At 40.9% G+C, this 12,485-nt stretch overlaps 1 protein-coding gene across 5 annotated transcripts in view; it reads left to right on the top strand.

The window, feature by feature from the left end:
* Shroom4 (shroom family member 4) overlaps positions 1–12,485 on the top strand; it is a 231,901-nt gene that overhangs the window by 170,830 nt on the left and 48,586 nt on the right. For 4 of the 5 annotated variants that reach the window (XM_029473009.2, XM_021153944.3, XM_029473010.2 and 1 more), the window contains one exon: positions 11,634–11,768. In XM_029473009.2, coding sequence (XP_029328869.1) covers positions 11,634–11,768 — 135 coding nt within the window. Of the gene's footprint in view, positions 1–8,087; positions 8,403–11,633; positions 11,769–12,485 lie in introns of those variants that run through there. The other variant, XM_029473011.2, reaches the window with a different exon arrangement.

Below are 12,485 nucleotides of genomic sequence, written 5' to 3'. Positions count from 1 at the left end.
AATTAGGGAAACAACACCCTTCACAGTAGTCACAAATAATATAAAATACCTTGGTGTGACTCTAACTAACTAAGGAAGTGAAAGATCTGTATGATAAGAACTTCAAGTCTCTGAAGAAAGAAATTGAAGAAGATCTCAGAAGATGGAAAGATCTCCCATGCTCATGGATTGGCAGGATCAATATAGTAAAAATGGCTATCCTGCTGAAAGCAATCTACAAATTCAATGCAATCCCCATCAAAATTCCAACTCAATTCTTCATCGAATTAGAAAGGGCAATTTGCAAATTCATCTGGAAAAATGAAAAAACCTAGGATAGCAAAAACTATTCTCAACAATAAAAGAACCTCTGGTGGAATCACCATGCCTGACATTAAGCTGTACTACAGAGCAATTGTGATAAAAACTGCATGGTACTGGTACAGTGACAGACAGGTAGATCAGTGGAATAGAATTGAAGACCCAGAAATGAACCCACACACCTATGGTCACTTGATGTTTGACAAAGGAGCTAAAACCATCCAGTGGAAAAAGACAGCATTTTCAACAAATGGTGCTGGCACAACAAAGCTCAAGTCTAAGGAGATCAAAGACCTCCACAGAAAACCAGATACACTGAAATTAATAGAGGAAAAGGGGGGGGGAAGTCTCGAAGATATGGGCAAAGGGGGAAAAGTCCTAAACAGAATAGCAATGATTTGTGCTGTAAGATCAAGAATTGACAAATGTGACCTCATAAAATTGCAAAGCTTCTGTAAGGCAAAAGAGACTGTCAATAAGATGAAAAGGCCACAAGAGATTGGGAAAGGATTTTTACCAATCTTAAATCTGATAAAGGATTAATATAAAATATAAACAAAGAGCTCAAGAAGCTAGACTCCAGAAATTCAAATAACCCCATTAAAATGGGATTCAGAGCTAAACAAAGAATTCTCAATTGAGGAATACCGAATGGATGAGAAACACCTGTTCAACATTCTTAATTATCAAGGAAGTGCAAATCAGAACAACCTTGAGATTCCACCTCACACCAGTCAGAATGGCTAAGATCAAAAATTCAGGTGACAGCAGATGCTGGCGAGGATGTGGAGAAAGAAGAACACTCCTCTATTGCTGGTGGGATCGCAAGCTTGTACAACCACTCTGGAAATCACTTGTACAACCACTCTGGCGGTTCCTCAGAAAATTGGACATAATAAAATCAGAAGATCCAGCAATACCTCTCCTGGGCATATACCTAGAAGAAATTCCAACTGGCAGTAAGAACACATGCTCCACTATGTTCATAGCAGCCTTATTTATAATAGCCAGAAGCTGGAAAGAACCCAGGTGTCCCTCAACAGAGGAATGGATACAGAAAATGTGGTAATTTACACAATGGAGTACTACTCAGCTATTAAAAACAATGAATTTATGAAATTCCTAGGCAAATGGATGGACCTGGAGGGCATCATCCTGAGTGAGGTAACCCAATCACAAAAGAAGTCTTTAGATATGAGATATGCACTCACTGATAAGTGGATATTAGCCCAGAAACTTAGAATACCCAAGATACAATTTGCAAAACACAAGAAAGTCAAGAAGAGGGAAGACCAATGGGTGGATACTTCATTCTTCCTTAGAATAGGGAACAAAATACCCATGAAAGGAGTTACAGAGACAAAGTTTGGAGCTAATATGAAAGGATGGACTATCCACAGACTACCCCACCCGGGGATCCATCCCATAATCAGCCACCAAACCCAGACACTATTGCATATGCCAGAAAGATTTTGATGAAGGGACCCTGTTATAGCTGTCTCGTATGAGGCTATGCTAGTGCCTGGCAAATACAGAAGTGGATGCTCACAGTCATATATAAGATTGAACATAGGGTCCCCAAAGGAGAAACTAGAGAAAGCACCCAAGGAGCTAAAGGGGTCTGCAACCCTATAGGTCCAACAACAATATGAACTAACCAGTACCCCCAGAGTTCGTATCTCTTGCTGCATATGTAGCAGAAGATGGCCTTGTTGGCCATCACTGGGAAGAGAGGACCCTTGGTATTGCAAACTTTATATGCCCCAGTACAGAGGAATGCCAGGGCCAAGAAGAGGGAGTTTGTGGGTAGGGCAGCAGAGTGGGGGGGAGGGTATAGGGAACTTTTGGGTTAGCATTTGAAATGTATATAAAGAAAATCTCTCTAAAAAAAAAATTACCACCACCAAGGCCTAAGTTAGATTTTCAATGTTCTCATGACACACATATATGCACACACATGAACACCTACACAAACAAAGAAATCAACCTGTATTATTTATTATCATAATTTAAGCATTACTAAATGTTTGCATATGTAAATCATCATGAATACTATAAATTTGTAATACTATAAATGTGTCTTTTTCAAGTGAATTTTATAAAGGTGAAAAAAAGAAAAAAGCCCACAGAAATGGAAAACTTAATGAACCATAAGTTTGAAAATACTTGAGACTTCAAAAATTCCCAGCGGTTTACACAGAATATTATTCAACCAGGTGAGGCCTCCCAGGGAAGGTTTGTATATGGAAATTGCTCGTCAGCCCATATGTCCCTCTGACAAAAACAGTTGTGACCCAGAAGTTGTTTTTGTAGTTCTGAAACCTTCTTCATCAAAGAGAAGTCCATTCATACCCCTAGAGGCCAGGTACTTTTCAAACAGCTGTTGTCTATTATATGTTTAGCACTGCTGGCAGAAGGGAGACTCTCAGCCTACCTTAGAGGGCAAGACTCCACATCTGTCTAAGCAGAAGGAGCCAGTGGCCATCACTTGTAGTTTGAAAGGCAATTTGAATATTTGTTCCAAAATGTATGGTCAAGTAAAGACTCTCAAGCCTGAACATGTAACCACATTCCATTGAGATCTTGTAGAAACACAGGTTAGTGCCCTCCTCTTGCTTTCTGATTCAGAAGTTCTGAATCAGGGCGTCTGAATTTTATTTCTGATGCACTTCCAGGACATGCTAATGCTGGTGTTTTAGGAAAACATCTGAAAACTAGTTTTTGGGAGAAACACAGAAACTTGTATAAAAGACTTATATTCAAGTCTTGTATGAATTAGTCTCTGAAGCCTGACTTTCTCCTTTTCTCAAGTAGGTAATTGTAGTGGTTTAGTGGGACCATGTTTCTGAAAGTTCCTATAGGCAACAAATACAAGTGTTAGCTTCTGGACAGCTTTACACATGGTACTTGATACAGACTTTATGATCTGTTCTTTATCCCACAGAGCATGGCCCTGATACTCACCTCAATGGATTCCCTTTTGCTGCTTCTATGCCTCCCCTAAAATGGTCTATTTATTCCTTACTGACATGCTCTGATCTTGCAGCAACTATCAGTTTTCAGTCTCAGTGCTGTGAGTAAAATCTTATCAGAGGGTGGGAAATGAGGAATGCAGCCCGTGGTTTGTATGTATGAGGCCCTAGGTTCAATTCCTACCCCTACCCCCACAAATAAAATAAACCTGTCACATAGATTTTTTTATAATTAATAAAGTAAAGTAATCTACTACCAAGCAGAAAAAAAGGTATTAGGAAAGGCAATTTGATAGGCTGATACTCTATGAGCAAAATCCAGATGTCTGACATAGTTTAATCGTTCCAAGTATATCTGTGCAAGTATCTCTGTGATATTTTTCTTAAGGTCCTTTAACTTATAGACTCAGGAATGATCTTTGGATAATATGATAGTCTATTTTTCTTTATTGTGGAACCTCCATACTGATTTACATAATAGCTGGCCCAACTGATAGTCTCACTAGCAGTATGTAAGGGTTCACACACACACACATCCGCATTAGCATTTATATTTTGTTTTATTAATGATAACTATTCTAGCTGGGGGCTAATTCTGCCAGTATCATCATTGAAAGTCATATCCACTACTATTGCTGACCTCTGTGGATAGTGGCCACATATTCATACCCTGTCCATACTATACTGTGTTGTTGTTAGGCATACATGACTATAATATTTTCTAGATTAGTGATGTCATTCTACAATTGCTTCATAGCCATCTCCTTCCCCTTCTCTCTAGCTAATCAGTCATTCAGTTCTGCTAAGTCTCATATATCTCCTTTCTGCTTCATCACTACTTGTTATTGCTCTACTTTGGCCATTCATCATGTTTGTTTGTTACACTAGCCTACCCATGCTTGCAGTATCTCTCTACATCAATTTTCTTGTGAATAGATGTGAAGGCAATGTTTCTGAATATTGCTTTGCTGCATTTCTTTCATGCTTTGGAATTTTGAAAGCCTGTCTCTTGCCTATGGGATTATGCAAAGCCAGTGCTTTCATCTGATGCTCAAGGAATTCTGCTTCTGTTGGCTTCCCAGCATTGTCTTAGTCCCCCTACTCAAACTGGTAAAAACTCTGCAATCCACTTATGTAACTACTTTCTTCTAAATATTTTAGACAAAGAAGTATCCCATGGTTTTCAGATTCTACTATGAGAGTGGAATACTAGAAGCAAAAGGTCAAATATAATGTTATCTTAGTGGGTCTCTTAAACCATGGCTAAAATCGACCACATATTTTGACACAGAGCATCTCACAACAAATACAGCACAAATGAAATAATTCCTTGTCTCTAATTTGACCCCAGTGGAATAAGCCTCGCTATAAAACAATAGAAAGCACAGAAAATACACATTGTCATAGAGATTGAGCAACACCCTTCTGGATAATGAATAGATAATTGAAACGTTAACAAAGAAGTTTACATTTTCCTAGTGTTGAATGAAAAAATGTCAATACAACACACCCAAATCTATAGGATACAATGAAGATAGTCCTACAAAGAAAGTCTGTAGGGGAAACTAGAGTGGGGATGTATTGTATAAGAGAGTAAAAAAAGTCTCAGGGAACCCAAATAAACAACTTCATGGAGATGGCTAGACAATGTTGTCCAGACATAACAGGGCAGTCACCCACATGAGTTCCAAGGATCACAAGACCTGTGTAAGATCAAACCAAAGAAAATGCCAGCATGAATGTGTGAAGACATTACAAAAGTCTATCTCTAGGTGAAGGTCTATTGGCAAATGATGGTCAATTGAGAGAATACATTTTCTTTAGGGATGTAGCTCTTAAAATGCTACTCCATGCTCTGGCAGGTGGCCCTACCTGCATGTAACTATGTGTAGAACCAAGTAGGCTCAGTGGGTTTCAGCAGAAGGGAATACATATGATTACAGCATATTATACATGTATATGATATTTTCAAAGAATAAAAGGAATTTTAAAAATTAAATCACAGAGAGAGAGAGAGAGAGAGAGAGAGACAGAGACAGAGACAGAGAGAGACACAGAGACAGAGACTTTCCTCTCTTTTGGTTGGGTCTTTGATAAAGAATGGTACCTGGATCACCAGGCTGCAGTGTTCCTCAATCAGCTGTCTAGTAGTGAAAGGCCTTCAGAGCTCTGTGTCCCTCCATCAGGAGGGCGCCTTTCCCCTTCTCTGTCAGATAAATAAGCCATGTATTGTTCTGCACTGCACTGGCCCCTCCTCTCCAGCCATCCGGAGGCTTCTCTTCCTGCCTGCTTGGGCTTCTTCTCATGTAGAAGGTGGGATGTGCTATTTGTGGGGTGGCTAAAAGAGCCACAGAGAGTAAGCGGAGCCAATCCAGGACACTCTTTTGTGTTTCTCCTTATCCAAACACTCTCAGGAGAGGAAGAGTCCACACTGCATTATAGCCCAGACCACAATCCCCAATAATAAGGGTCACATTTTCTCTTTGCCCTGGGTGGGAAAGAGCCAGGGGATTCCCTTTGGGATTATCACCTCCTATACACTCTCTTTGAAGGGGTTTGTTGAACCAAGAACAAAGACAGAAGGTGCTGTAAACATTTATGGGCACCACAGCTTACTAGGGTAGCTGGAGATTAACTCCTTCCAGAACTATTCTGTTTACCTCCCCTCACCCATCACAACAGTCTTTAGAAGGACTCTTTTGAGAGACAACTTCTGAATGATCTACATTTCTCCCTGCATGGAACTACTACCCTCCTACTGGGTTCTTGTCTTCTCTGTTCTCAAAAAGGAAGTGACTTGCTCCAAGTAGAGGAAATTATATCATATTATCTGGTATTCTACTCTGCTAAGCAACTTTTATCAGTCACCATATTTCCTAACCTGTAGAAAATTCCAAACTGGCCAGACTATTGCTTGAATCTTACCTTCCCTTGCCCAAAGATTCTCTGACTATGTGCCCACCTGCTAATCCCTCACCTGGGGACTATCTGAACTTCCTACTCTTGCTTCCTCCTACCACAGCCAATGCCAAGAACACACTTCTACCCTTAGTCATTGTTTTTCCAGCCTCAGCTGTCTTACCACAGGGTTTGACTATTGTCAAAATAACCGTTCTTTGTTTTCCTCAGACCTAGGGCTCAATAAACATCAGATAAGCACTTGCAAGGGCCAGGGTTGGAAAGGAGAAAGATGTTTGGCAACTGGAAGATGAAGAAAAACTAGGTATCCACCCCAGCCAGCCTGTGTATTAAAGTGAGAATAAACTGGTTTTTTCTTGTAAATGTTTTGGACCAGGGATTATTTGCCAGTATATTGCTACTTATGTGGTTATCACAGATGGGAGTAGGATCACTCTGGAGATCCCCTGCTCTAAACCCACTAAATCCAAGCCTGATACTCCAGGACCCATATACCCAGTGAAGTTTGACACATACTGATTGAAAGTACTAGGTCTAACTTGGAGGCTTCTCTTAACTGGACCTTTCTCATCCATCCCTGATTGGATTACAGAAACCTATTTTCTTGCTACTAATAGACTGTGCACATTGTCGTTTTTGGTTAAGCTTAATATTAAAAACAAATAACATATACCATTTATCAAGTGTCTATTGCATGCCAATTGTACTTTATAGACAAGGAACTTGAAATTCTGTGTCATCCACCAGGCCAAGAAAGACCATTTGAAGTGAAGTCAAGATTCCAAGTCAGATCCACATTCCCTATAAACAATAGTTCTTTATAAATCGATAAACTTATGTGGGGTACGAGGAATGCAAGAGGAAGGGACTAACTTCCCCAGAGAGGAAAGGCCCTAGCATACTTTTTGTCTTGAGGGAGCTTGCATAAGTCCTCATGGGGACCGTAAATTACCGGAATTGAAGCCAGAGGCCAAAGGAAATTGGAGTAGCGATCAAGTTAATTATGACGGGAAAACCCTAAGTTGACGTCCCTAAGAAAAAAAATAAATTCTGATACCTGGGCCTGGGCTTAGAAGTATAACAAATTTGTGTTATAGTGCTTTGAGTTCTGGCTGGCACATTGATCTGTAGGATATTATTATAAATATCAGACTTGGATATGTGACTACTACAATATATTATGCCATAGGTGTAAGGGTCACTCCTGGCAACTGAGTTCATGGTTCAGAGAAGAAATAGAGGCCCACAGAAAGTATGGTCACCAAAGTTCAGAGAAAATTGATGGAACATCCAGGGATGTTCCCAAGTGTCATTCTGGTATTGCTAATAAGCTGCTTTTCTAGAATTGGAGTGTTTAGTGTGAAATTAAGTTTTTTTTTTTCTTCTGGAAATGAACAGATGCTCAGTTGCATATTAGAAGTAAAAGCCTGGAATATTTATAAACTTTGTATCTCAGAAGGACCTTTACCTTGAAAAATGTCTTAGTCAGTGGTCCCCAGCTTTACCAAAAATGAGCTATACTGCCATGTTTTTCCTGGACCTGGAGGCTGCTGAGCCTCACTAAGCTCTCCTTTCCTGGGGCCCTGAAGACCTGCGGAGATGGCTGGGTGGGGTCAACCCAGTACAGGAAGTGCAGGAATTCTTTTAAGTGTATGCGTCTGGGGTGTTTTTCTCTCTCACTTACGTGTATTTTTAAAATTCTTTTTAGACACCAGCTTTATCTCTCCCAAACATCATTTCCTTACTCCTTTCCTGAGTTCGAGCAGTAGCCAGGGACCCAGCTTCCTTATTGGTCTCTGAGCTGTGGAGGGGATGGGCCAGGGCTCAGAGGAGGTAGGAGTTAGGAATGGGGTGGGGGAAGGGTTACTGCTGGAACTGCCTTTCCTCCTTCTCTTTGCCACTGGGGCGCTGGCTGGTTCCTGGAGCAACGTCTTTGCTCTTATCCAGCCCTTAAAACGGGCTGATATTCCATAAGGCTGTGACCACAGAAAAACCCAAGTAGCCTGATGACAGTACCTTGCAGTCTCCTTGAACTCCTTGGATGACATTTAGGGTCTTGGGCTGCTGGCCTTACACCCCAGGAGGTCTTAAGTTGAATATTGACAGTCCCCAGCTAAGAGAAGACACTGGAGTGGTTGATGGTGAGAATGTGAACTAGCCGGATACGCCAATCTCTCCTAAGCCATCTCTCCTCTCTGAGCAACTTCCATGGTAGGTACAGCCACAGTTTCCAACTTTGTTTTTCCTTCTGTTGATGTCTTGCTTCAGCATCTTGGTTTTCTCCTGAATTCAGGCACTTGAGGATAGTGGATAGTGACTTACAGAGTTTGTTCAGTGACAGTGCCTAACCCAGCTTTAGAAAAAAGGATAAGGATTCTAGTCTTCCTATAGTGAGGTTGGGCTGTATAATTGGTGCTTAAGTTTAGTCTTGCACTGCTTATCTCTCATCTTCCTCCTTCTCCATTAGGGAGAATGATTTTACGTCCAGAACCGCTGAGACCTTCCTTTCTCACTGCTTCTTGAGAAATGGTTATATCAATCCTTATGTATATAAACTTTCTGAGACAGAACCCTATGGGCAGGAGGGGTCATATAGTATTCTAGAAAAAACTTGAGGATCTGAGGTAGTTTTTTTCTCCAAATTTATTACTCATATGTGAGTGTTTGTGTACCAGGGCTTGCTTGTGGAGGTCAGAAGACAGACAACTTTGTGTCTTTGGCTCTTCCCTTCTACTTTTACGTGTGTTCTGGGAATTGAACTTAGGTTATCAGGCAGGTATGGCAAATTTTTTACCTACTTATCCACCTTGCTAGTCTGAGATCTGAGTTTTGATCCCAATTCTAACCTTAACTCTGGTTACTAGTTAAGTCTTTCTGGCAAATAATTTAAGCTGCCAGCTACTTTCTTTCTTCATTAATAATATGAGAGTAATAATAGTTCTTACACATGACATTGAAGTGAGGATTAAACCAGCTAATACATATAAGGTACTGAGAGCCTAACATAGTTTCAGTGTTTAATAGAGGTCCCTGTTTTATTTTTGTAAGTTAATACAATGTCTGTATTATGTACTGTGCTAATCAATTCCACACATGGGACTGCATCATTTATACCAGACCATAACTCATGAGAAATAGATGGCCATCATCCCCATTTTACATATAAAGAATATATAACCGAGGTCCCGGTGATGTCGTAGAGTACTTGTCTAATGTACATGGCCCTAAAAGGCAGCTCCTCCAAAGATGCCTTGGCCAAGGTTACACAACTGGAATTTGAATACAAGTGTGGACTGAGTTTAGGAAAATTCACAAATGATAATGGGCCAGGTATTGGGCTCTGTAGAGTGTTTCTTCTCTTCCATATGCTAGAGTTAAATGGGATTGGATCTGGCCCCAATCCTCTCTGCTGAGATTTCCTACCAGTCTTTCATTTTTTTCTATTGTCTTCAAAGCCCTCACTACATTCTTCAGTCTCCTCTGGGATTATTTTCTACTACTGGAAAACTCTAGAGAGTAAGGGGCCTTTTATAAGCCACTGCTTTAAGTGTGGCGAGGGAGCACTGCAGCAGAACATTGATAGGAGTTTCTCAAGCACACTTGCTTGGAAGTACCTATGAGCCATGTAAAGGGACAAGTTTGAGCCAATAGCCAATATTATACTACAAGCTATTTCCTGACCACTAGGTAAAACACTAGGCTATTTACTTGATTCTTTGAGACTACTTCTTCTAATACCCACAGGAATGTAGGCAGGTGAGAATAATGGTTTCTAAGTTTCATAACAACCTAGCCAGGTTAAGAAACATTTCTCAAGAAAATGGTAATTTGAATGGTTTGACTCTTGTAGAGTCACACATGTAAAATGCTAGAGTTTTATTCTCATTTCCTACTGGCTTAGTACAGCTGGTAGGGCAAAGCTAATTATACATGAAATGCTGACAGGCATTGCAAAATAGCATGTTCTGATGGGCTAAATTATGAGGGCTAGATTGCTTGAGATAGACTCCCCGGAGGAGATGGCACTAGCAGTACATGTTTATTTACTTTAATTTGTATAATATTTACAGCCTCATGTCCATAAAGATGTACAAGTTAATGACCATTGGGAATATCTCCATTTTACTGCTCTGGAAATGACAGTTCTGAGAAGTTAACACTTACCGACAGCAACAGCAAGTGATAGAGATGGGATTCAAAGCAAAGCAGTCCAATTACTGAGATCATTTCTACTGGAAAATGAACACAAGGAAAGACAAGTTGGAAAAGAACAGAGCTAACCACAGAGCATGATTAGAGGAAGGAGACTGAGCTGTGCTGTGAGCTAGCTTTCTCAGGGTTTCTTCCCTTCTGACATTCAGTTGTCCTTCTGTCATCTCTCCTGCTTTGTTGCATCTGCTTGGTCTTTCTACACCTTCTCCCTCTCCCTCTATTCTCCACCCCCCCCCATTGATATGACTTCCTTCTCCTGCTTCTGGTCTCCCATCTGTCCTCTCTTTATGTCCTAGCTCTATCATGTCCTGGGTTATCTTTTCCTGCTAGGGGTGCCATCTAATCATACGAAGTATGCTGGTTGACATGGATGTGTCTTGTATGAGCAAGTCAATGTCAGACTTGCTGTAATATGTTTTAGCACCAGAATCTCTAGCTATGTTGGAAGCCTTGGCCTCAGACCTGTTTCCAGTTATTCACCGCTAGCATGCTAAACAGCTGATCTCTTCTGTCATCCTAACCCATCACCACTCAGTCCTTTTCCCCCTCGTAAGAGTTTGGACTTTTTGCCATGACTTTGCCTACAAGTTCAAATATCTGACTTCTGTGGTCTGTGCCCATCTTAACCTTTGCTTTCTAGGGGTATTTATGATACTCTTTTAATTAGCTCGGTCTCTTTCATGAATGTGTAAGCTCTCAAGGGTATAGACTCTATTCAACTCATGGCTGTACCTCTAGAACTGCATGTATTTTAGAAGATAGAGTTAACATACAATAAATACTTATAGAATGAATGAAGAAAATTTAAACAATTCACACTCCAATGCTGATTTATCCAAGCATTGTAACCACTTGCCTCCTTTTGCTGAGAAAAATGGGAATATTGGTCATATTGATATTCTTTTCCTCAAAGAAAGTGCAGATAGGCTTGCAGTAGCTGCTGTGTAGTCCACAAATATTTATTGACTATCTACTGCATCCTTAGCATTAGTGTGCATACTTGGATATATTTGTGAACAAACCATTTCCATTGACACTGGCATTTTATGCCTCCAGGAATCATCCATGGGATAAAGGAAATTTGCAGATTGGAGACGAGGGGGCACACTTACATGTCCACACTAGTTCCTTGTAAGATAATCTAGCTCATTGAATGGAAAGAAGGGGTAGGTGCGGAAGTTGCTTGGGAAATGATTTCAGTACTGACTTCCTGGCTTTTTCTTGCCATAGGAGAAACACCCCTGTGAGTAGGCCGCACTCATGGCATGTGGCCAAGCTGTTGGAGGGGTGCCCTGACGTGGCCACCACCATGCATTTCCCTTCTGAAGCCTTCAGCTTGTCCTGGCATTCCGGTTGCAACACTAGGTGAGTCTGGGACTCTCCCCTTAAGGTGGACTTGAGGACAGAGGGCCTGACAACTCCCCTCCTCTGATCATATTCCTGCAGGATGCTTTAGAGCTGAGGTGGTATAACAGAAAAGGGATGGCCATCTAGAGACCCTGGGTTCTTAACTAACTATGTGACTAGCAGGCTGGCACTATGATTTTGAGCATGCATCTTTACTCCTTCATGGTGTGTCTTCAAAGTAGTTCGTTTGAATCACAAAAACAACCACTCTGTCTTGATTCTTATCCTAATCACTAGTTGTTTTTTATTGGACTCTTTTCTTGATTCCTGTGAGAGGCAGGCTTCTCTATCTATAGTCACTCACCAGGAACTTCCTCTAGTGTTCATTAGCTCTAGCACAAAGCAGAACTCTTCAAAGTAGGAGCCTCGCCAAGTCACAGGGTGTAGCTCAATGCAAGGAGCTTGGTATTGTCCATTTTTATTGAAACAACGACCCAAGGGACAAACCACTTGTTTTGGTTTCTTTACCCCACAGTTGCAGAGCCAGCCAAAGTGCAGTCCTTAGCTGCATTTCCCCTTCAATAATCAGATCTTCCCTTCAAGAATGGGTTTTGTTGTGGGGGCTCAAGGAGGCTAAAACCCAAGGGGTGAGTTTTCTCTAGTTTAGTATTTTTATTTTGTTTTAGCATTCAGGGTCTCATGGCCCAGGCAGCTTTGTTCTAGAAGAATACATAG

This window comes from Mus caroli, unplaced genomic scaffold, assembly GCF_978045245.1.
Source record: "Mus caroli unplaced genomic scaffold, Mus_caroli_1 scaffold_5, whole genome shotgun sequence".
NCBI classification, from domain to species: domain Eukaryota; kingdom Metazoa; phylum Chordata; class Mammalia; order Rodentia; family Muridae; genus Mus; species Mus caroli.
Note: the sequence above shows the minus strand (reverse complement) of the source record. Positions and strands in the feature narration are given on the sequence as shown.